At 43.2% G+C, this 24,179-nt stretch overlaps 1 protein-coding gene across 1 annotated transcript in view; it reads right to left on the bottom strand.

The window, feature by feature from the left end:
- Positions 1 to 12,203: 12,203 nt before the first annotated feature.
- Positions 12,204 to 24,179, bottom strand: part of shkbp1 (SH3KBP1 binding protein 1) — an 83,263-nt gene continuing 71,287 nt past the window's right edge. The window contains exon 18 of the mRNA XM_060923575.1: positions 12,204 to 14,211. Within this exon, the coding sequence (XP_060779558.1) occupies positions 13,689 to 14,211 (523 nt within the window). The 3' untranslated portion in view covers positions 12,204 to 13,688. The remainder of the gene's footprint in view (positions 14,212 to 24,179) is intronic.

The following is a 24,179-nucleotide window of genomic DNA, read 5'->3' as shown; positions in this document are numbered from 1 at the left end:
CTGCCACTTACCTTCCCTGACTCCGCCCTCCTGTCACAGACCGGCGCTTGACCACGCCCCCGCTGCCACATACCCCCACCGCCCGACTCAGGCCGGGCACCTGTCCGGCCTGCAGCCGACTCCCCCCCCCTTGACGGGAGAGGAAGTCCGCCACGACCATCTGCGCCCCCGGCCTGTGGACCACCTTGAAGTTGAAGGGTTGGAGTGCCAGATACCAACGGGTGATCCGCGTGTTGGCATCCTTCATGCGGTGGAGCCACTGGAGGGGCGCGTGGTCTGAACAGAGGGTGAAAGGGCGCCCCAGCAGGTAGTAGCGGAGGGCGAGGACCGCCCACTTGATCACCAGGCACTCCTTCTCAATCGTGCTGTAGCGCCCCTCACGCACTGACAGCTTCCGACTGATGTAAAGGACCGGGCAGTCCTCCCCCTCCACCTGCTGGGACAAAACGGCCCCCAGCCCTCTGTCCGACGCATCCGTCTGTAACGTAAAAGGGAGAGAGAAGTCAGGGGAGTGTAAAAGTGGCCCCCCACACAGTGCAGCCTTTACCTCAGAGAAAGCCCGCTGACACTGCTCCGTCCACTGGACCGGATATGGCGCCCCCTTTTTAGTGAGGTCAGTCAGCGGGCTGGTGACGTCCGAATAATTAGGTATAAACCTACGATAGTAGCCAGCCAGCCCCAGGAACTGTCTCACCCCCTTTTTGGTCTTGGGCCTTGGGCAGGCCGCAATCGCTGCTGTCTTATTAATTTGGGGACGCACCTGCCCGTTGCCCAAGTGGAAGCCCAGATACCATACTTCCACCCACCCAATCGCACACTTCTTTGGGTTGGCAGTGAGTCCTGCCCGCCTCAGCGACCTAAGGACGGCCCTCAGGTGTTGCAGGTGCCGCTGCCAGTCATTACTATAAATGATAATATCATCTAGATACGCGGCCGCATAGGTGGCGTGGGGCCGGAGGACCCTGTCCATCAGCCGCTGAAACGTAGCGGGTGCCCCAAACAGCCCAAACGGAAGTGTGACGAACTGGTGTAAGCCGAACGGTGTGGAAAAGGCCGTTTTCTCCCAGGATAATGGAGTCAAGGGGATCTGCCAATATCCCTTCGTCAAATCCAGTGTCGAGTAAAAGCGAGCCGTGCCTAGTCGATCGAGCAGCTCATCAATACGAGGCATTGGGTACGCGTCGAATTTAGATACCGCGTTGACTTTTCTATAGTCCACACAGAACCGGACCGAGCCGTCGGCCTTGGGAACCAAGACCACCGGGCTGCTCCAGTCACTGTGGGACTCCTCGACGATGCCCATTTCGAGCATGGCCTGAAGTTCTTCCCGAACCACCTTTTTTTTGTGTTCGGGTAGCCTGTAAGGGCGGCTACGCACTACCACCCCCGGGGGCGTCTCTATGTGGTGTTCTATGAGGTTAGTGCGACCGGGCAGGGGCGAGAACACATCCGAAAACTCGGCCTGCAACTGGGCGACCTCCGTGAGTTGGGTCGGGGAGAGGTGGTCTCCACAGGGGACTGGAGAGGTACGTGATGCCAATGTCCCTTTTTGAACCTCCGGCCCCAGCTCCGCCTTCTCTGGAACTACCGACACCAACGCCACGGGGACCTCCTCGTTCCAGAGTTTCAGCAGATTGAGGTGGTAGATCTGTAGCGCCCCACCCCTGTCCGTTCGCCTCACCTCATAGTCGACGTCCCCGACTCACCGTGTGACCTCAAAGGGCCCTTGCCACTTGGCGATCAATTTGGAGCTCAACGTGGGCAACAGTATGAGTACTTTATCTCCCGGTGTGAACTCTCTAAGGCGCGTACCCTTGTTGTACAGGCGGGCTTGCCGTTCCTGGGCCTGCCGCAAATTCTCCTGAGTTAGGTGGGTGAGCGTGTGGAGTTTTGTGCGCAGGTCCATAACGTACTGAATTTCGTTCTTACTTTGTGAAGGTCCCTCCTCCCAATTTTCCCGCAGCACGTCCAGGATGCCGCGCGGCTTACGCCCATATAATAATTAGAACGGGGAGAACCCCGTGGAGGCTTGGGGGACCTCTCGCACTGAGAACAGCAAGGGTTCGAGCCACTTATCCCAATTATGTGCGTCCTCACTTACGAATTTCTTAATAATATTTTTGAGGGTGCGGTTGAACCGTTCCACTAAACCGTCCGTTTGTGGGTGATATACGCTGGTGCGGATCGGCTTAATCCCCAATAACCCATACAGTTCGCGCAGTGTTCGTGACATAAACGTAGTGCCTTGGTCAGTCAGAATCTCTTTCGGGATTCCAACTCGGGAGATGACGCGGAAGAGTGCCTCTGCAATACTGCGTGCTGAGATATTGCGCAGAGGCACTGCTTCCGGGTATCGCGTTGCATAGTCCACCAGAACTAATATAAAGCGGTACCCTCGTGCTGACCGATCTAATGGCCCGACGACATCCATCCCAATTCTCTCAAACGGGGTCTCGATTAACGGTAGAGGGCGCAAAGGCGCTTTTGGAATGGCCGCTGGATTTACTAACTGGCATTAGCGGCATGCCGTACACCACCTACGGACATCTCCGCGAATCCCCGGCCAATAGAATCGGGCCATTATTCGGGCTAGTGTTTTATCCTGCCCTAAGTGTCCAGCCATGGGATTAAAGTGAGCCGCCTGGAATACCAATTCCCGGCGGCTCTTTGGAATCAAAAGCTGCGTGACTTGCTCTTTAGTTTGAGTGTCCTGCGTCACTCGGTATAATCTATCCTTCATAATCGCGAAGTAGGGGAAGGACGGGGTGGCGTTCGGCTGGAGCGTTTGACCATCGATTACTCTCACTTGGTCAAACGCATGCCGCAGAGTCTCGTCTCGCGACTGCTCTAATGGGAAATCCGCGAGGGATTCCCCAATAGAGAGAGGAGGAGCCGGCGGCTCCTCACTCTGACGCGGAGATGACGTAGACGGCTCTGTGACAGCTGCTCCCGCCAAAGCGACACCGGGACCTCTCCCTGTCAACTGGCAGGACCCACTCTCTACTAGGCGCGTCATTAAACCCCGAAATCCCGGCCAATCAGTCCCCAAAATTAAAGAGTGGGTAAGGCGAGGATTAACCGCCGCCTTCACTATAAATTTTTCCCCTCTGAAAATAATGTGGACCGACACCAAAGGGTAGCGGTGAACATCCCCGTGCACACACAACACCCTCACCCCTTGTGCTCCCCCCAGTGGCTCGTTTTGAACCAGGCTTTGGCGAATTGAGGTCTGATTACAACCAGAATCCACCAATGCCTGATGTGTAGCCCCTTGGATACTCACCGGTATGCGATATGCTCCAGCCCGATCGAGGGCGGCCTCTGGCGCGTCGGGGATCCGAACCACCGCGCCCACTTCCATTGTCGTGCACTGCTGTTGAAGGTGGCCCAGCTCCCCGCAGCGCCAGCCAACCGGCCCGGGTTTTCCCTCTGCACCGGTGATCTGGGGTTCACTCACCTGAGGTGGGGGAGAGACAGACACAGAAGGGAGAAATGGGAGGGCACTGCGGGTGCGGCGGGCCGGCTGGGGTGGGGCCGGCCCCCGCCTCTGCGATGGGGGAATGGGGCGAGGACGGGACACAGGACACAGGAGGGGGGGGGGGGGAGAGAGAGAAGAGGAGAGAAGAGAAGATGCCCTCAGCCACTGCCAGCAGGCGTCCCGGAGCTGCTGGCCAAACGCGAACGGCCGGCCGACTTCCTCCAAGCGCAGCGCGCGGAAGCGCTGGCGCTGCTGTTCTGGAGTGCGCCCCACACGCTGGAGGACGGCCCGGCGGAGGTCCGCGTAGGCCAGCCGGCGGTCGGCGGGGAGCTGTAGCGCGGCCAGCTGTGCTTCTTCCGTGAGCAGGGGGAGGAGGCGCGCCGCGCGCTGCTCCATCGGCCACCCCGAGGCTTCGGCGACTTGCTCAAAGAGCGTGATGAACGCCTCGGGGTCATCCTGCGGGCCCATCTTGGTGACAGTGAGGGGAGACGGGCCCGCGGTAGGAGCGCTGGTGGACCCTGCCGACGCGAGGAGGTGCCGGAACGCCTGTCGATCTTCTTGTTGGGCCAACACCAGGGCCTCGAACCGCTCTTCTTGCTCCTTTCGGTGGGTGAGTAGCGCCTGGTGCTGGCTTTGCTGGGCCGTGGCAAGGGCGTGGACCAGTTCAGCAAACGGGGAGGACTCCATGGGGCTGTGAGGCTGCTGTGCTCCAGATCCCAGGTTTCAGCACCACTGTAGAGGTCAGAGCAGGTGGGTGGAGCACAGAAGTACGGCAGGACAGAACTGAGTTCCAAAAGCTATTTTATTTTGCTCTTTTCAGTAGCAATATCCACTCTCTCAGCCACATGCATACACACACACAAGTCATCTGGTGCGGGAGAGAGCTCACTTCCTCTGCTCTCTCTCTCCTTATATAGGGCGTGGTTCCTGGGAAGACACACAAACACAGGTTAATTGCTCTCAGGTGAAGTGATTCTGCCACTTACCTTCCCTGACTCCGCCCTCCTGTCACAGACCGGCGCTTGACCACGCCCCCGCTGCCACAGTAATGCAATGTTATGTAAGGTGATCGCCTAGGCATTCTCATTGTGAAAAGTAAGTCACATGTACATGGACTGGCGTTTAATGTTGTATTTGTTCCTTTCTATTTGTTTTTTGTCTGTTCATATTCTTTTTGGGGGAGTAAAGTCAGTTTAAAAATGCCGTTAAATGCATAGGCCTATAGGCCAAGTTTAATGACCTTGAGGTTATCAGAGGTCATATGTCGTTTTACAAATGAAAAATGAATTCAGCACCCAAACATTTAACAAACAAGGCCATTTGCTAACTTCATTAATCATTTTAGTACATTTCATTCCTTAGAAAGCTGAGAAACTGGGTTCAGCTGAGACGTTTACAGACCCAAAGTTCAATGACCCCTAGAGGTCAACAGAGGTCAGATAGAGCTCGGCATATTGCAGATTTGAATTTGGCACACCCAAATTGACAAAGTAAGACTGTTTGCCGACTTTGTCTCAAAAATGCCTTTGGGTGTCACAATTCTGGATTTTGGTACCAGTCTAGGTGCAGCCTTCTTGAAACAGCTACAGTGGTGCTTGAAAGTTTGTGAACCCTTTTGAATTTTCTATATTTCTGCATAAATATGACCTAAAACATTATCAGATTTTCACACAAGTCCTAAAAGTAGATAAAGAGAACCCAGTTAAACAAATGAGACAAAAATATTATACTTGGTCATTTATTTATTGAGGAAAATGACCCAATATTACATATCTGTGAGTGGCAAAAGTATGTGAACCTCTAGGATTAGCAGTTAATTTGAAGGTGAAATTAAAGTCAGGTGTTTTCAATCAAAGGGATGACAATCAGGTGTGAGTGGGCACCCTGTTTTATTGAAAGAACAGAGATATATCAAAGTCTGATCTTCACAACACAAGTTTGTGGAAGTATATCATGGCATGAACAAAGGAGATTTCTGAGGACCTCAGAAAAAGCATTGTTGATGCTCATCAGGCTGGGAAAGGTTACAAAACCATCTCTAAAGAGTTTGGACTCCACCAATCCACAGTCAGACAGATTGTGTACAAATGGAGGAAATTCAAGACCATTGTTACCTTCCCCAGGAGTGGTCAACCAACAAAGATCACTCCAAGAGCAAGGCCTGTAATAGTCGGTGAGGTCACAAAGGACCCCAGGGTAACTTCTAAGCAACTGAAGGCCTCTCTTACATTGGCTAATTTTCATGAGTCCACCATCAGGATAATACTGAACAACAATGGTGTGCATGGCAGGGTTGCAAGGAGAAAGCCCCTGCTCTCCAAAAATAACATTGCTGCTCATCTGCAGTTTGCTAAAGATCACGTGGACAAACCAGAAGGCTATTGGAAAAATGTTTTGTGGACGGATGAGACCAAAATAGAACTTTTTGGTTTAAATGAGAAGCATTGTGTTCGGAGAAAGGAAAACACTGCATTCCAGCATAAGAACCTTATCCCATCTGTGAAACATGGTGGTGGTAGTATCATGGTTTGGGCCTGTTTTGCTGCATCCGGGCCAGGACAGCTTGCCATAATTGATAGAACAATGAATTCTGAATTATACCAGCGAATTCTAAAGGAAAATGTCAGGACATCTGTCCATGAACTGAATCTCAAGAGAAGGTGGGTCATGCAGCAAGACAATGACCCTAAGCACACAAGTCGTTCTACCAAAGAATGGTTAACGCATATACACAGAACCATGGCCTCACTTTCATTTATAGATGCCTTGAGACCTCAAGAATGGCACAGGAATAGTTTTAAGCATTAAGAATAAATCTAATATAGTCATTTTTATGATAAAAGTGATTTATATAGGTCATGGTCTGAGTGAATGACCTTGACATCCATAACGTCGCAGCAGGAAGTCTATCGGTCTCGTCGGCATTTCCGCTATACTAAAACACAGAGCTGAATGCAACTCCGATCCTCCATTTTGAGCTAATTTATTGCCATGCCACGTAGATGTGTTTTTGGCTGCTGCAGCAACATGACAGAAACTGGATTTGAGCCATTCCACTGAATCGGTGCCATTTCCGTCCCTAGAAAATTATATGTATAAATGCACATAAAAATGTACTTTAAAATACATTTCCTTATTACGCAGAATGTCCTGCACATTGATCTGATTTCAAATTTAAGATATATAATTGTAAGGATTAATAAAAACTACCTAAAACACTGAAAAATAGCATGTGTTACCTGTCTCCGCACTCTAACTTTATACTTAACTATGAAATATTATGATTAAAATCCTTCAGAAACAGTATTTCTTTTGCACTGTTGTGTGACTCCATATCCTATCCATGGTTTAAATACTTTTCATAAGAAGTCCACAATATCTTAGTTAAAATACACATTTTAGTCGTGTCCCTGGGTTTTCACTCAGTCCTGTTGCCCAAACATATTACCCCATCTGACAAATTTGGAACAATCCATAAATCACATGCTCAACAGGAAGTTACATCAGTTGTCTTCTGAAGGCCATGGGAAGACCAAAAGTAAGTAAGTAAGTTAGTTAGTTAGTTAGTTAGTTAGTTAGTTGGGGGTGTTGTGGCTCAGATGGCTAAGGCACCATACTATAAAATCCAGGGACTTGGGTTTGATTCTGACCTGAGGTAATTTCCCGATCCCTCCCTGTCTCTCTACACTGTCCTATCCAAAAAAAAGACCAAAAGTTAGTTCTCTCATTTACTTTTCTGTATATTTGATGATTTTTTAACTTTGACTGATAAGGTCAATGTCAACATACTGTCCTGTTACTTAAATTATTTCTTAGATGATATTTGTTTATTTTAAAAATACAGATTTTTGGTAAATCACTAGAATGTGCTAAGTGTGGTCATGCTATTAGCGATGACGCCATGTGGCTTAATTCCATGTATTAGCTAATCCTAGGCTAAAAACTCAGTTCCTGTTACTTTCAGTCCTGTTACTCATATAAAGAGTATGCAGCCATCTTTGAATTCCAAACCTTGTAAAAAAATAAATAACGTAGCCTGAGGTTGACCAATACACATTTTGAATAGTTAAATGTGTGTTATTATAATCAGTGTTGAAAAGATATAACAAATTAAGTTTAATTTGGGAGTGGTACAACAAGCAAATGGCACCCATTCAGTGGAATGTCCCATTTACATTGCATTCATGGTCCAAGAATGTTCAAACTGCAAAGATTTGGACGTGTTTTGTGAGAAGTTCATGGGCACAGTCCTCCCAGAGTGAGCCGAGGGTTGTTGCTAAAACGCGGGACAGAACAGGACGGGACATATCGCTCGGGCAGTGACCTCCCTGCAGTGGTTGCTAAAACCGGTGACATCCCGTTCCATCCTGGGTTTTAGTAATTGCCTGAGCCCAGCAGTAATGGCGGACTACACCGTATGAAGAAAAGTGAATGAGTGGAGCAGCCGTCTTATTTCTAAACTGGATATTGCTGCCATCTTGCCCTTACGTGGAAGAAGTGAATGAACGGAGAACTGAACGAACAACTGAAAGTCAGATTGTTTCAAAACAATCGGCCTTCAAGAAGCGAGAACACAGACAGGTAAGCTACGACTCTCATTTGGATAAAAAAAACAACAAGTTGTTTACCTGCATTTAGATTAATACATGTAACTTGTATTGTGTGTTAAAGTTACCAGTATGAGATTATTTAATTTGCTTCAGAATGTGATTGTCTCAGTTCATCTGATTATTTAATTAGCCTTTTACGTTTTATCAGTGAAAATGCATGCATGTACATGCATGTTGCATAAGTTATAACACCTATCCTGTTTTAATGAGAGTCAACCCACAATCAATGAAGTCAAATCAGTCTTAGTTGAGCAAGTTGCTAACGGTATTTCTTACTTTCACCATAAATTTTTATTTATATGACTTTGGTCTATAGCTGTCAAAGGCCTCAGCCTTAAAACCGGTTCCTGCTGTGGTATCACGCACGAAGCGCGCAGAAGGTGTTAGTACGCCTGTCATTATAGTGCGGACTTTCCATAGCATAGAAAATCACTACGTTTCAATTTTTTTAACTGAACTTGTTTCATGGCACTGGTCATATAAACCTATGTAAACAGGAAAAATGCGGAAGAGTTTGGTCACATCTAACTACAGCCCCAAAAAATACCGTTGGCCATGCTGAGCCTAGCTACATTGCTAACAGGAGTGACAGCGCGTTGGACTGCGTCTGACTAACTGGGAGGTCGCGCAAAGCTCGGATAGGTACGGAGCAGCTTGTCTCAATTCAGGTAAGAGCATATTTCATTATGGAAATACGGTGGACTGTTCCTTTAACTTCAATACATTTGAAAGGCAAATACTGTACTTTTTACTCCACTACATTTCTCTCAGGGTCCTCGTTACTTGTTACTATGAAGCAGCTTTGAAAGTGGATTTTTCTTTTCTAAAACATGATTGTTTTTTTTTCTGCGGGTGACACTGAGACAGCCCATCAGTAATCACTAGGGTCACATCACGTCCATAGACTGTATAAAATCAAGTTCAATGATTTCTCAGCAGCATTATTTGAACACGATCAGTTGATGGCAGAATGGAAGGAGGTGGTTCTTTTGGGGAATGCATGTGCTCATGAGTATAGCAAGAACCCATGTTTCAGTTTTCTGAAAGGAATAAAGAGTTGTTTTGTTTTAAATGTTTGCTGAAAACAAACCACATCACAGCCTACAAAAACTTGCCATCCAACCTGTGGAAGCATATTGAGGTATGTAAATGTTTTATTCCAAGAGAACACTTGCAAAGCTGTTGTCTATGCTTTTAGATCTAGCGATAACGTTGCAATAGCTATGCAGTCTGGTTAGTCAAAGGACTTTCTATGGATTTGCCCACCAAGTTGCCATAGCCTTGTCCATGGCTAACAATAACAAATAGCTAGTTAACTTGGACACTGTTAGTTAGCATGTAAAAATGGAGTTACACCAACATGAATAACGTTAACTCATCTGAAGTCCTTTCAGAAATGTTTTAGCATAATCTTGCCAAATAAACAGAACGTAGAAATCTTTCTTTTCTAGTAGCATTAACTACCCAATATGATTTCGAGTTTGAAGTGTTTGCTTGCATGTCAGGCGGAGTTTCACTGACTAGCTAGCTTAAAGTGCATATCACGGGTAAATTCAGAAGCAAGATCAATGTAATTCTCCTATTTTATATTAAACTTTGGTCAAATATCTGTCACATTTTACATTTTGTGCAATTTTTTTTACCTTGCGCAATACCAGAAAAATTCAGTTGAAATTAAGCCATTTGAGGCGAATTGGTCCGCCTCTGAAAAAATTTGGCAATTGGATTTCCCAGGAAACACTGATTTTCATGACATCATGTGCAGGACGCCTCCCTCTGAATCCTACATCAGCGTTGGTTTGTTTATGAGAAAATGACCTGGTGGTTTTCTGCAAATTTCCTCAACGTTATCACGTAATTATTAAAATGGTTAACAGATGTATCGTAGGAGGGTGTAGCAACATTACATTCTTCATCCAAAGGTGAAGTAACATTGTGCTCAGGTGACAATTCCATATTTCAATGCAAAATCACTAGCTGCTAAACTTGGTCTACACAGGCTGTGCACTGAAACCGTGCAAGCTCTCGCAGCCTGCTGGCGCTTCCACAGGTGATGTCACAATCTGGCTCCAGACTCTCTTGGGATTTTTTCAGACGCGTTTTGTTATTTTATTTTTTTCTGCTGTAGACAGATGGCCTTGTGCAAAATTACCCTTCTGGATGAGTGTGTAAAAGGACATTCATAAAAAAAAAAATTTGGTCCAGGATATGCACTTTAATGTTAAACCACCATGGTGGCACAGCATGCATTCATTTTGTGAATTCACATGTCTTTGGTCACGGCATTAGGTTTTGTAAGTGTTATGGCAATAACACAACAATCCGTTGACAGAAAATGTACTTTTAATACTTGAGTATTTTTAAAAGCAAGTACTTCAGTACTCTGACTCAAGTAAAAAAAAAAAATTGCCTGTACAACTTTCACTTGTATTGGAGTAACATTTGACTAGCAGGATCTGTACTTTGTCTTAAGTAATGAAGTTGGGTACTTTGTCCACCTCTGAATGAGAGTGACTCTTGATGGACCAGATGGATGGGCCTGTGGCTGGATAACTAACAGACACACAGCACCACTTCAACTCAGATGCCAGCAAGGTGGAGGAGAGGTACTGGTATGAGCTGCTATTATTAAGGATGAGCTAGTTGGACCATTTTGGGTTGAAGATGGACTTGAAATCAACTCCCAAACTTACTGCCAGTTTCTAGAAGATACATTCTTCAAAAACAGTGGTACAGGAAAAAGTCTGTATCATTCAAGGAGGCCATGATTTTATGCAGGACAATGCACCATCACATGCATCCAAGTACTTCACTGCTTGGCTAGCCAGCAAAGGCCTTAAAGATGACCATAATGACATGGCCCCCTTCCTCACCTGACTTAAACCCTATTGAGAACTTGTGGGCCCTTCTTAAACGGGAGATTTGCAGTGAAGGAAGACATCACTCTGAACAGCATTTGGGAGGCCATGGCTGCTGCTGCACAATAAGTTGATCGTCGGGGGGGGGGGGACTCCATGGATGGAAGACTTATGGCAGTTATTGAAAAGAAAGGTGGCTATATTGGTCACTGAATATTTTGAAAATGCCAAAAGTGTTTATTTGTTAATTCTGAGTTGTTTGTTACACTTTAAAAATTACTCTAAAAATTAAAATAAACAAATGAGATGGGAAAATTTTAGCTTTTCATTTAGTTGCATAATAATTCTGCACACTAAATGTTGTCTAATAATTGGGCACACTTGTATATTCCCCTGAGAAAACCTAAAGTCTCTTTTCCTTTGTTAAACATTTGAGTTTTAGGTTTATTAACAAATTGGATTGGCTGAGGGCACTGTATTTGTTCAGCAAATAAAATTAATCCTCAGGAATACAACTTACCTAATAGTTGTGCAGTGTAGATACACCTCTTGCCAACCAATCAGAAAGCCCCATAAGCTGTCTACTGATCAAGCAGTTAGTGCGTGACCACCATGAAATTACCTTTGCTAATTTACTTATGCCAGTGTTCTCAAAATAACTCAAACTTAAAACATTGTGCCATTGTACAATTCTCAACTAATCATGTGCACTCAAATTCGAATTACAAACATTGCAATGGTGAATTGTTAATTAAAAAAAAAAAAAAAAAAAACTTAGCTACACTATATGGCCAAATTTTGGGAACACCTGACCAGGACACCCATATGAGGGTCTTTCCCAAACTTTCACCACACGCTTACAGTATATAGGATGTGTGTCTATATGCTATAAAATTGCAGTTACCCTTCACTGGAACAAAAAGGCCCAAACCTATTCCAGCAATGTGTGTCCTTGTACACAAAGTGAGCTTCACGAAGACATGACTTGCCAAAGATGGAATGGAAGAACCCAAGTGTCCTGCACAGAGCCCTGACCTCAGCCCCACTGAACACCTTTGGTTGAATTGGAATGCTGACTGCACACCAGGCCTTCTCACTCAACACCAGTGCCTGACCTCACTAATGCTCTTGTGGCTGAATGGGAAAGTCCCCACAGCTATGTTCCAAAACCTAGTGGAAACAGCAAGAGAGGACCAAGTCCGGAATGGGATGTTCAACAAGCATATATTGAGTGTGATGGTCAGGTGAACACAAACATTTAGCCACATAGTGTATTTATTTGCAGCAACCCAAGTACATTCAATAATTATACTCTGCAAATAAGAGCACTTGGTCACTAATTCACAGATACAATCAAACATTAACAGTAGATTTAGGGGAGAAAATCAGAGTGCATTCAACACGCCCCAACTCAAACTACATGCACTGTAACCTACAAATCAATAATATGCATGCACATGTGTATCCATGCATGAAGTGTTAATTTTCTACAACAGTCGGATTGACAGTCAAACACGTTTATATTAATATTTTATATTAATTAACATTAACTGCTGAAAAGAAAAATGACAATTGTTGGCAAATTGCTGTGGTATAAGAATAAAACACTTCAATATTTGGGATTCCCCAGTGGTTACCACACAAGCATCTCGGTTCCATGAGATGTGCAATGAGAAAATACTTCAGAAATGTGTTTCTTGTACAATATTTATTTTAACTTTGTTGTGACTTCAATTTAAATATATAAATGTTTATACACTTTATGTATACTTATGCATATACTGAATACTTAATACATATTAACCCCTTAAATTCCCAAGACATTGTCTGGACCTGCAGGAGACAACATTCACTATTGTAACTACCTCACTTTCCTCTTAGTTTTACTGAAATTACTAAGCAATTCATGGCAGTTGCTACATAGTGTACTTTAAGATGAATTACAGAGTAATACTCCAGGAATTTAAGGGGTTACATACTATTCAACATGATCAAGTCATTAAGAAAAAAAAAAAAAGACTACAAAACAGACAAAACCCTCAATATTTTCATGGCGATGATATCTGTAAGAACACCACGAGCCTACACCTGTGACTTAAAAAAAATATTAATACATATTAGGAAAAGCATAACACGTGTGCCATTAGGTCGAAAAATAGGCAGCATTTCTGGGCTACCTGGAGGAGCCTTTATTTAAAACCAATCTGGTCCTAGGGCCTTGGTTACCCATTTCACACTTTAAAACACCATATAGTGTGATCACAAACCATGATAAAAGTGTTGGGCAATTGTTAGAATATGAAGATTTATCATCAGTATATGATCAGATGAAGTCTAGAAAAATCTGGTTGGAGGTTAACACACATCAGTTAACATAAGTCATTATTTTGTAACATTACATTATTGTGTAGCTCTGCATTAAATTTACAAAGCAGCAATTTCCTGAAAATGTATGCATTAGGAGCGCACACAGTTGTGTATATTTCAAATGTTGGGTCAAAACCAAATGATCTCTCTCTCTCACACACACACACACACACACACACACAGAAGACAAAGATAAATAAATGATAAAGAAAAAATTAAATAAGGAGAAAAAAACAAGAAAAATCAAGAAAAAAAAGACAAACGCTAGAGAAATAAAATGAGAGAAATACAAACTTGATGCTATACCCCCAATTCCCACTAAATCACCTGAACAGTAGGTGCATGGCTGAGTGGGAGTGTCCATTTATGTGTCAATTAGAAGCTGGTCTCGTTCATATGTGGTTTAGGACTAGTTGGTGGTGGTGAAGAAGGGCTTTCTAGCTTAGGCCCTGCATCAGGGGGAGTGGCTTCGCCTACAGGCAATGTGGGTCCTCGTCGTGGAGATGTGGGCGTCTGTGATCTGACTGGGCTCAAATTTGATGAGGAGGCATGGCTTGGGATAGAGGGGGCAGGCCTCCTGGATGATGATGGTGGTAAATGAGGTCTGAGGCCGAGACGAGCTTCTGTTCCTGCAAGGTCTGAGATTTTGGCTCGTTCCTGACATCGTTCTACAAAGCTGCCTCTCCGAGGAGCAAAAAGACCATCTCTGTCTCTCTCTCGGTCCTGGTGTCGCTCCCTCTCTCGTTCACTCATGTTGCTGTTCAGAGAACTCATGCTGAGGCCAAGATGAGGAGGAATATCACGTACTCTTATAAACGCTTGCTGAGGTCTTGGAAGAGTTACACCACGAACACCAAACCCACCAACACGAGCACTCTCACTCAACTGGGACTGCAAACTATAGGACAGCAGAAAGGAAAAAGAGTGAAACAATTTCAACATTGTATTGTCTATATAACGGGGGGGGGGGGACACGACCCTCTCATGCCCACCCATAAACCAAAAGGAGTGAAAACCATGAAGAAATAAAAGGAAGGAAATGCAAAGAAAATAAAGCAAAAAAAAAAAAGCTGCCAGAAAGAATAAAAGAAAAAGAGAGGTAAGAAAACCAAAAATTAAGGAAAAGCAAACAAGAAAAAATTTTTAAGTCAAACAAAACCCAAAAATAAACACTGTTTGCCTATCACGGCAAGTGCCCTAATGTGCTCTCTGCAAGTTTAAATTAAAAATAAAATGTAATAACAATGTATCCATTTTAAAAGTTATGATACTGCTAAAAAATAGGCTTCATGGCTGCAACCATTTGCACTGAAACCAGATATCCGGCTGTGCCATTAGTGGCACCCTAGAACACTGCTTACCTTCATTACACAGAACCATCAAATAAAGGCTTCCAATTCTTAAAAAAAAAAAAATTCATCAAATCGCTGGCTGTCTTTGTCCTGTGTTTTTTCACTGCTTCAGATGGGTTAAAATCAGAGACAGAATTTCACTGTGCTGTAATGTACAGTATATGTGACAAATAAAGGCTTCTGATTTTAAAAATAGAATAGTAATAATAATAATAAATTCCGTAACAATGTGATTTTTACTGGCAACAAATCCATGAAATCAACAGACTTCACTTTAATGAAGTTTAAATCTAACTCGGCTAAATAACGCATGCACAGTACTGACACAGATACTCGTATACCATCTAAAAAGATTGCTTTTCTCAGTGCATAAAAAAAACAAAAGCATGTCACATAAAATGATCAATGACCAGGCTTATTTTTACACCCCAACACTTGACGGTGCTGCAGTGGAGAGGGTGAGCAGCACCAAGTTTCTGGGTGTACACGTCACTGAAGACCTGTCCTGGAGCAACAACACCGCATCACTGGCCAAAAAAGCCCAACAGCATCTGTACTTCCTCCACAAACTGAGGAGAGCAAGAGCCCCGGCCCCCATCATGCACACTTTCTACAGAGGCACCATCGAGAACATCCTGACCAGCTGCATCACCATGTGGTACAGCATCTGCACCGTGTCCTCCTGCAAGACTCTGCAGCGCATTGTGAGAGCAGCTGAGAGGATCATTGGTGTCTCTCTCCCTTCTCTAATGGATATTTATAACTCCCGCCTCACCTGCAAAGCCATCAGGATTGCAGGTGACCCCACCCACCCATCTCACAACCTCTTCAGTCTGCTGCCGTCGGGGAGGAGACTGCGGAGTCTCCGGGTCAAAACCAGCAGGCTCAAGAACAGTTTCTTTCACCAGGCGGTCAGGAGGCTCAACTCCCTCCCTGTTCTGCCCCTCCTCCCCCCCCACCCCAGATTCTGCTCACACACACCCCTGCCCCCCCTTCAGCATCTGATGTGTCATCCTCACAGTCCCCCCCCCCCCAAAACACACATACATACGGTACATCTCATCGTTCATTAACACACTGAACTCAGGGACCGCACATCTCACTTTACCTCGCTCATTTGCACTATTCCACACTACTTCACCTTGTTTATACTGCTTATTTCATGTTTACCTGCTATACCTCAAGTGCTCTTGACTGTTTGTTTATTTGCACCAATTTACGTATATATATATATATATATATATATATATATATATATATGTGTGTGTGTTTAGTCTACTTCTAGTTCTTATCTAGAGTGTTTATACTGTTTATATTGTTTGTTTTTTCAATTTTTTTATTTATTGCATTGCCTGTTTGCACCGTGGATCAGAGAGGACTGAAATTTCATCTGTGCTGCATGTCGAGCATGTATAGCATATTTGACAATAAAGTTGACTTGACTTGACGCTTGGGCATCTTTAGGGTTCATCTCATCTCATTATCTCTAGCCGCTTTATCCTTCTACAGGGTCGCAGGCAAGCTGGAGCCTATCCCAGCTGACTATGGGCGAAAGGCGGGGTACACCCTGGACAAGTCACCAGGTCATCACAGGGCTGACACATAGACACAGACAACCATTCACACCTACGGTCAATTTAGAGTCACCAGTTAACCTAACCTGCATGTCTTTGGACTGTGGGGGAAACCGGAGCACCCGGAGGAAACCCACACGGACACGGGGAGAACATGCAAACTCCACACAGAAAGGCCCTCGCCGGCCCCGGGGCTCGAACCCAGGACCTTCTTGCTGTGAGGCGACAGCGCTAACCACTACACCACCGTGCCGCCCATCTTTAGGGTTGTTTACGACAATTTATAAGTGATATATCCATGAGCTCCACTAGCCTTGGTAAGGCATGTAGGGTGTAGGTAACGTCACGATTTGTACTCGGAGCACGGTATTTGAACCTTGGAGAGGGTAAGATGGCAGCACACAGGGACAATGTTTTTCTTTTAAAATAAAATCTGTACACAGTATACAGATATAAATATGAACAAGTGAACACTAGTGCCTTGTATGGAAATTATCTGTCAGTATAAAGGAGTTTTATTTTTGGGCTTTGTTTGGCTTTAAGGAAGGGCAAGCTTTGGATGGATGGATGGATGGATGGATGGATGGATGGATGGAAAAGAAAAGGTTAGAAATAGGAGAATGATTAGAATGACTGAAGAAATGAAAGAAGAAAGGAATAAAAAAAAGAATATGAGAAAATAAAAATGAATAACTTATTTTAAATTAAGAGAGAAACCAGGACTTCCTCTCTAGTCCAATAGGGCCCTCTGGTGAGATTTTCTGTCTGGCCAATCATTAATGAGCTTGTAATCATTTTATTTATTTATTTGTATTTCAGGAAGCTCATCTACAAAGCCGTACACAGACTAACTGTAAATGTGTATGTAGATGCATTTCCTAAAAAGTTCCTACCAGTATCACTTTACACTGGGAGCTCAGTTTATTTCATTTAAAAAAAAAAGTAAAAACAAATTGTGTGGATATGAACAAACACTTCAACTCCTCCTCACATGGTGAGACACATAATATATAGATTTAGGCACTGCCTAAAAGCGGAGCTCCCATCTGTTTCTGGGTTGTAGAATTTTCTTATATCATAGCCAGCCTCTTTTGTTTTATTTTTCTACAGTTATAGTTACTATACTGTTTCCTTATGTTGCACAAAATGTCAGGCGACAACAGTGACAAGTTACTCACTACTATACTGTCCTGACTACTACTCTACTTCACTAGTTGTTGGGTTTCCTGTGGTGGCAGGCACACCCACACAGAACCAAAACCATCAGAAAACAACTCGATGAGTTACTCACTACTCAGCTGTTGGGTTTCCTGGGGTGGCAGGCGCGCGCGCGCACACACACAGGACCGAAACCATCAGAAAACAACTCGACGGGTTATTCACTACTCAGCTGTTGGGTTTCCTGGGGTGGCAGGCACACCCACACACAGGACCGAAGCCATCAGAAAACAAGTCGATGGGTTTCTTTATGTATCCACACTCTATGCCTATGGGGCTCCACTCACGTGGGCCAAAGGAGCTCCACTAATATGAAGATTTTACATTTAATTACAGATAGGAGTGTGGTTCAGTTAAAGGTTAAACTGATTTCCATGGTGAGTAAATACTGATATAGCTAGTTTTGGTGTGGGGATGTTCTAAAGCAGTCTGCAAAGCATGTAATCTAGAATGACGAATACGCACAACTTGCAGTTGCTGCTCTCTAATAGCTCCAATACAGCTAGTCAGCCGTTTGACACAGAACACAGCACATCGGGAGTTGTCATTTTCATCTTTGGCACTATGTCCATCTTAGAAAATCACTGTGCTAGCAAGATAATTTGCTATCTGACATTATTTCTGTGGACTGAGCGTGACAGAAACCACCCCTCCCCCATCCAGTTTTTTCCTCTGCTCTACACCAAAATCATAGGTGACATACTTTCTTATTTTGAACACAGAATGGCAAATTTCGCCGAAAAGTAAGGAAAATATATACAACCCTGATTCCAAAAAAGTTGGGACAAAATACGAGTACAAATTGTAAATAAAAACGGAATGCAATGATGTGGAAGTTTCAAAATTCCATATTTTATTCAGAATAGAACATAGATGACATATCAAATGTTTAAACTGAGAAAATGTATCATTTAAAGAGAAAAATTAGGTGATTTTAAATTTCATGACAACACCACATCTCAAAAAAGTTGGGACAAGGCCATGTTTACCATTGTGAGACATCCCTTTTTCTCTTTACAACAGTCTGTAAATGTCTGGGGACTGAGGAGACAAGTTGCTCAAGTTTAGGGATAGGAATGTTAACCCATTCTTGTCTAATGTAGGATTCTAGTTGCTCAACTGCCTTAGGTCTTTTTTGTCGTATCTTCCGTTTTATGATGCGCCAAATGTTTTCTATGGGTGAAAGATCTGGACTGCAGGCTGGCCAGTTCAGTACCCGGACCCTTCTTCTACGCAGCCATGATGCTGTAATTGATGCAGTATGTGGTTTGGCATTGTCATGTTGGAAAATGCAAGGTCTTCCCTGAAAGAGATGTCGTCTGGATGGGAGCATATGTTGCTCTAGAACCTGGATATACCTTTCAGCATTGATGGTGTCTTTCCAGATGTATAAGCTGCCCATGCCACACGCACTAATGCAACCCCATACCATCAGAGATGCAGGCTTCTGAACTGAGCACTGATAACAACTTGGGTCGTCCTTCTCCTCTTTAGTCCGAATGACACGGCGTCCCTGATTTCCATAAAGAACTTCAAATTTTGATTCGTCTGACCACAGAACAGTTTTCCACTTTGCCACAGTCCATTTTAAATGAGCCTTGGCCCAGAGAAGATGTCTGCGCTTCTGGATCATGTTTAGATATGGCTTCTTTGAACTATAGAGAGTTTTAGCTGGCAACGGCGGATGGCACGGTGAATTGTGTTCACAGATAATATTCTCTGGAAATATTCCTGAGCCCATTTTGTGATTTCCAATACAGAAGCATGCCTGTATGTGATGCAGTGCCGTCTAAGGGCCCGAAGATCACGGGCACCCGGTATGGTTTTCCAGCCTTGACCCTTATGCACAGAGATTCTTCCAGATTCTCTGAATCTTTTGATGATATTATGCACTGTAGATGATGATATGTTCAAACTCTTTGCAATTTTACACTGTCGAACTCCTTTCTGATATTGCTCCACTATTTGTCGGCGCAGAATTAGGGGGATTGGTGATCCTCTTCCCATCTTTACTTCTGAGAGTCGCTGCCACTCCAAGATGCTCTTTTTATACCCAGTCATGTTAATGACCTATTGCCAATTGACCTAATGAGTTGCAATTTGGTCCTCCAGCTGTTCCTTTTTTGTACCTTTAACTTTTCCAGCCTCTTATTGCCCCATCCCAACTTTTTTGAGATGTGTTGCTGTCATGAAATTTCAAATGAGCCAGTATTTGGCATGAAATTTCAAAATGTCTCACTTTCGACATTTGATATGTTGTCTATGTTCTATTGTGAATACAATATCAGTTTTTGAGATTTGTAAATTATTGTATTCCGTTTTTAGTTACAATTTGTACTTTGTCCCAACTTTTTTGGAATCGGGGTTGTAAAAGTTCTCAAGGTCTTTGGTTGAAATTTTTACCCTCATGGGCCAAGTTGCAACAGGAGCTAATATTAAAGCTAAGCTAATGGAGCTCACACAGTGCGCAGGCAGCCTTTTGCCATGACTTTACCATCAGCTGACCTGTCGCTAGTGTATTGCTATTTTATTTCCTTGTCCATACCGTTTGAATTGATCAGTATAACTGGTTTCATAAGCCATGCTCGTCATTAATCACTGTTTGCCATAACTTCATTTTCATGCATTTAACTTTGCTGTGTGGAGTGCAGGGAAAGGCCTAGCGGCATTTTTGGATACCAAATGTTTGTCATGTCTCGTTCAAAATGCTCATTTGAGGGGCGCTAGTAAACCGCAATGGAGTAAGACGCACTTTTGTGAGCTCCTGCAGAATCTCAACTATTAACATATATGACATCTACGCTCGAAAATATAAACTAAATGTGATAACTGTGTAATTAACACCACTCGGCGAGGTCAGAGGGTTGCAAAACCGGCGCTGATGGCAGCAAATCTCCGAAAATACAAATACGAAGGTTAGTCTAACACAAGGCCTAAAACCTCCTCAGCTAAAAGTCCAGACAAATTCGACCTGACCCCACCTGTACCTGAAGTAAGCACAAGCACGGACACCGCAACAATCAAAGCTGGCATCCTCTCCTCATTGAGAGAAGATATATCGTCAGTTATTAGAGAATTGAAGAGCGCACTGGTGAAGGATTTTGAATCGCTGAAGAAGGAAATAAAAGACATGAAAACTAAGATAGCTAACAACACAACCGTTATCCGCGCAGAGGTTGAGCATATGAAAGCTAATGTGAAGGCTGTCGAGGCCTGACTGTCAGTGTGGTCCGATGAAGTTGTATCGGTGCAAACTACAGTAATGGACCTCAAGAAGCAAGTCAAAGATTTAAAAGAAAAAAGTGTGAGGACATGGAGGGCAGAATGAGGAGAGGAAACATTCGGGTGTAGCTGAAGAGCTGGGGTCAAGCTTTCCCACCGCGGTCTCCAAACTCCTCAAAGAAGTGTTACACCTGGACGGAGAGGTATTAATCCAACGCTCACACTGCAGCCTGACACAAAGACCTGGAGACAAGCCCCATGTAATTATTGTGAAGCTACACAACGAGGGAAATGCCATGGACATTCTGAGGAAAGCCAGAGACCGGGGCGGCCAACTCAACTACAATGGAAACCCAATCGCTATATTCCCGGACTACACTGCTAATGTCACCAGAGCCAGGGCAGCATTTACGGCCACCAGAAAGATGCTTTGAGGGAAACCTGGGGTCCGCTACATCCAGCCAGGCTCCGCATCAACAATAATGACGAGCCAAGTCAAGTCATTTGTAGAGCGCTTTTAACAATAAACATTGTCGCAAAGCAGCTTTACAGAATTTGAACGACTTAAAACATGAGCTAATTTTATCCCTAATCCTGGTCTGGTGGACATTTGGAGAAGCAAACACCCTAAAGGCAGAGACTTTACCTTTTTTTTGCATAGGCATTTTTCATACTCCAAAATAGACCTCTTTTTCACTCCTAAGGCAGAATCTTATAGAGTAGTTGACATAAAGATCCTCCCAATTACACTATCCGATCACGCTCCTCTTGTATTATCATGGAACATTGGTAACAAGCCATCAACTAAACAATGGCGATTAAATGAGTCGCTCCTTAATGATAGAGAATTCATTGCATTTATAAAAACTGAACTAAAAAATTATCTTGATACTAATACCTCGCCTGAAATATCACCCCTTACTCTATGGGACTGTGCAAAAGGCATATATTAGAGGCCGAATCATTTCCTTTACAAGCGCCAGAAAAAGAAAAAGGGAAGAAAAACAGCGAGAGCTAGAAGACAAAATAAGGCAGCTTGAGCAGCAATACAAAAGAAACCCAACCTCAAGCTTATTGAATAATCTTAAAGAGGCGCGCAGGGACCTAAACAGCTTAATTAATGAAAAAAATAGAGGGCAATTTAAGGTTTACTAACCAAAAATACTACAAAAATGGTAATAGGGCGAGCAGATTACTAGCATTAAGACTTAAAAAACAACAATCATCTAATATAGTACAGAAATTAAAGGATAATTCAACTCTCACAAAACCAGATGAAATATCACAGTCCTTTGCAGAATTTTACAAGACCCTGTACAAAAAATACAGATGCTTGCACAAATGATGAGGAATTGGCACAATTTTTAAAAGACATCAAATTAAAAGAGCTACCTGAATCTATGGCAAAAATATAGATGCTTGCACAAATGATGAGGAATTGGGACAATTTTTAAGAGACATCAAATTAAAAGAGCTACCTGAATCTATGGCACAAATGAGCGACTCTTTAAGATTATTATCTGACGTATTTCCAGGTTCGTGATTGGACGAACCAATCACGAACCTGGAAATACGTCAGATAATCTCCACACTGAAAAACAATAAAAGCCCTGGCCCAGACGAGTATATTAATGAATTTTATAAAGCTTTTATAGAGATTATATTTATTACTACACGCTTACCATCATGCATTACAATCTGGAACCATGGCCCCCTCTTGGAGAGAGGCTACTATAGTGGTAATACATAAAGATGGCAAAGATCCCACCAAATGCCAATCATACAGGCCAATCTCGTTATTGAATACAGATTTATGAATTTTAACAGCTATTCTGGCGAAACGTGTCAATAAAATTACTACAGAAATTATCCATCCCGATCAGACAGGGTTCATAAAGGGAAGATACTATGGGGACAACATCAGAAGGTTGTTAAATTTAATGACACACCCAAAAGTTAAAGAAGAGGAGTTAATGATACTATCCTTAGATGCCATGAAAGCATTCGATCAAGTATCCTGGCAATACCTATTTCAAACTCTGAAACGATTCCAATTTGGCCCAAACTTCATCAAATGGATACAAACCTTATATTCGAATCCACAATCTGCAGTTAAGGTGAACAGGTTTCTCTCAGACCGCTTCACCCTAGAACGTGGGTGTAGACAAGGTCGCTCACTATCTCCTTTGTTATTTGATATCAGTATCGAACCACTAGAACAGCTGATTAGGGATGACGATAATATAAAGGGGGTTATGATAAATGGAGAACAGCATAAAATTTCAATGTATGCAGATGACATACTGCTGTATCTTACAAAACCTATAACAACAATACTATACTTAAAGGACATCATTTTCACGTATGGATACTTCTCAGGCTACAAGTTAAACATGGACAAAACAATGGCCATGGATATAGGTGGCAACATCTCAGATACAACTAAATTGCAGAGTGGGTTCAAATGTCCAGTAGATGGCATTAAATATCTGGGCATTCATATACCACCTTCATTAGAAAAACTGTACAATTTCAATTACAAAAGTTTAATCCAAAACATTAGTAAGGACTTGGACCAATGGTCAATACTGCCCCTCTCTCTACTGGGCCGCATCGAGAGTGTCCGTATGAATGTGCTGTCTACTGTATCTGTTTCAAATGTTACCTATTGACATCCCCAAAACTATATTTGATAAATTGGACAAACTAATCTCAATACTTATCTGGCAGAGAAGGCGACCAAGAATCAGACTAAAAATGTTACAGTTACCTAAAGCAAAGGGAGGGCTCAAACTACCTAATTTGAGATATTACCTCTGGGCTGCACAACTAAAACCATTAATAATATGGATTCAGGACCTATCATATACACGTTGGCTCGATATTGAAGACAGTGTATGTGAAAGACCTTTATAGACCTTGCCATTCCTAGATGTCCATTCAAGTAAAATAAATATGGGAGAATGGACCAAAATCACGTTAAAAATATGGAAGACAATAAAATCTACATTTGGCCTGTCTAAAACAATTTCAGCACTTTCAAATATTGGATATATAAATGATTTTGTGCCCTCTAAATCAGATAAAGGTTTCAGAAAATGGTCAAAGTATGGACTCACCAACTTACATCAACTCCACGATGCTGGCAACTTTAAATCATTTGCACAGCTATTGGAGGAATTTAAGCTACCAAGCACAGATTTCTTCAGGTACTTACAGTTAAGGGATTTCTTATTAAAACACAAAGACTGGGTCAAAGTTGCTAAAGCAACGCTAATTGAATTATTGATGAAAGTACAAACAAGAAAGTGGGATAAGAAATTAATAAGCTACTGCTACCTTGGCTATTCTTGGGCATGAATTTGAATAATACTACACAGATTAAAGAGAGATGGGAAATTGAAATTAACTCCAACATATTACATGATATGTGGGAAGAAATGTGTACTGAAGTACATCTGGTAACTAATTCGAATGTATGGAGGGAATTTAAATGGAAG

Source organism: Neoarius graeffei, chromosome 6 (assembly GCF_027579695.1).
Source record: "Neoarius graeffei isolate fNeoGra1 chromosome 6, fNeoGra1.pri, whole genome shotgun sequence".
NCBI classification, from domain to species: domain Eukaryota; kingdom Metazoa; phylum Chordata; class Actinopteri; order Siluriformes; family Ariidae; genus Neoarius; species Neoarius graeffei.
Note: the sequence above shows the minus strand (reverse complement) of the source record. Positions and strands in the feature narration are given on the sequence as shown.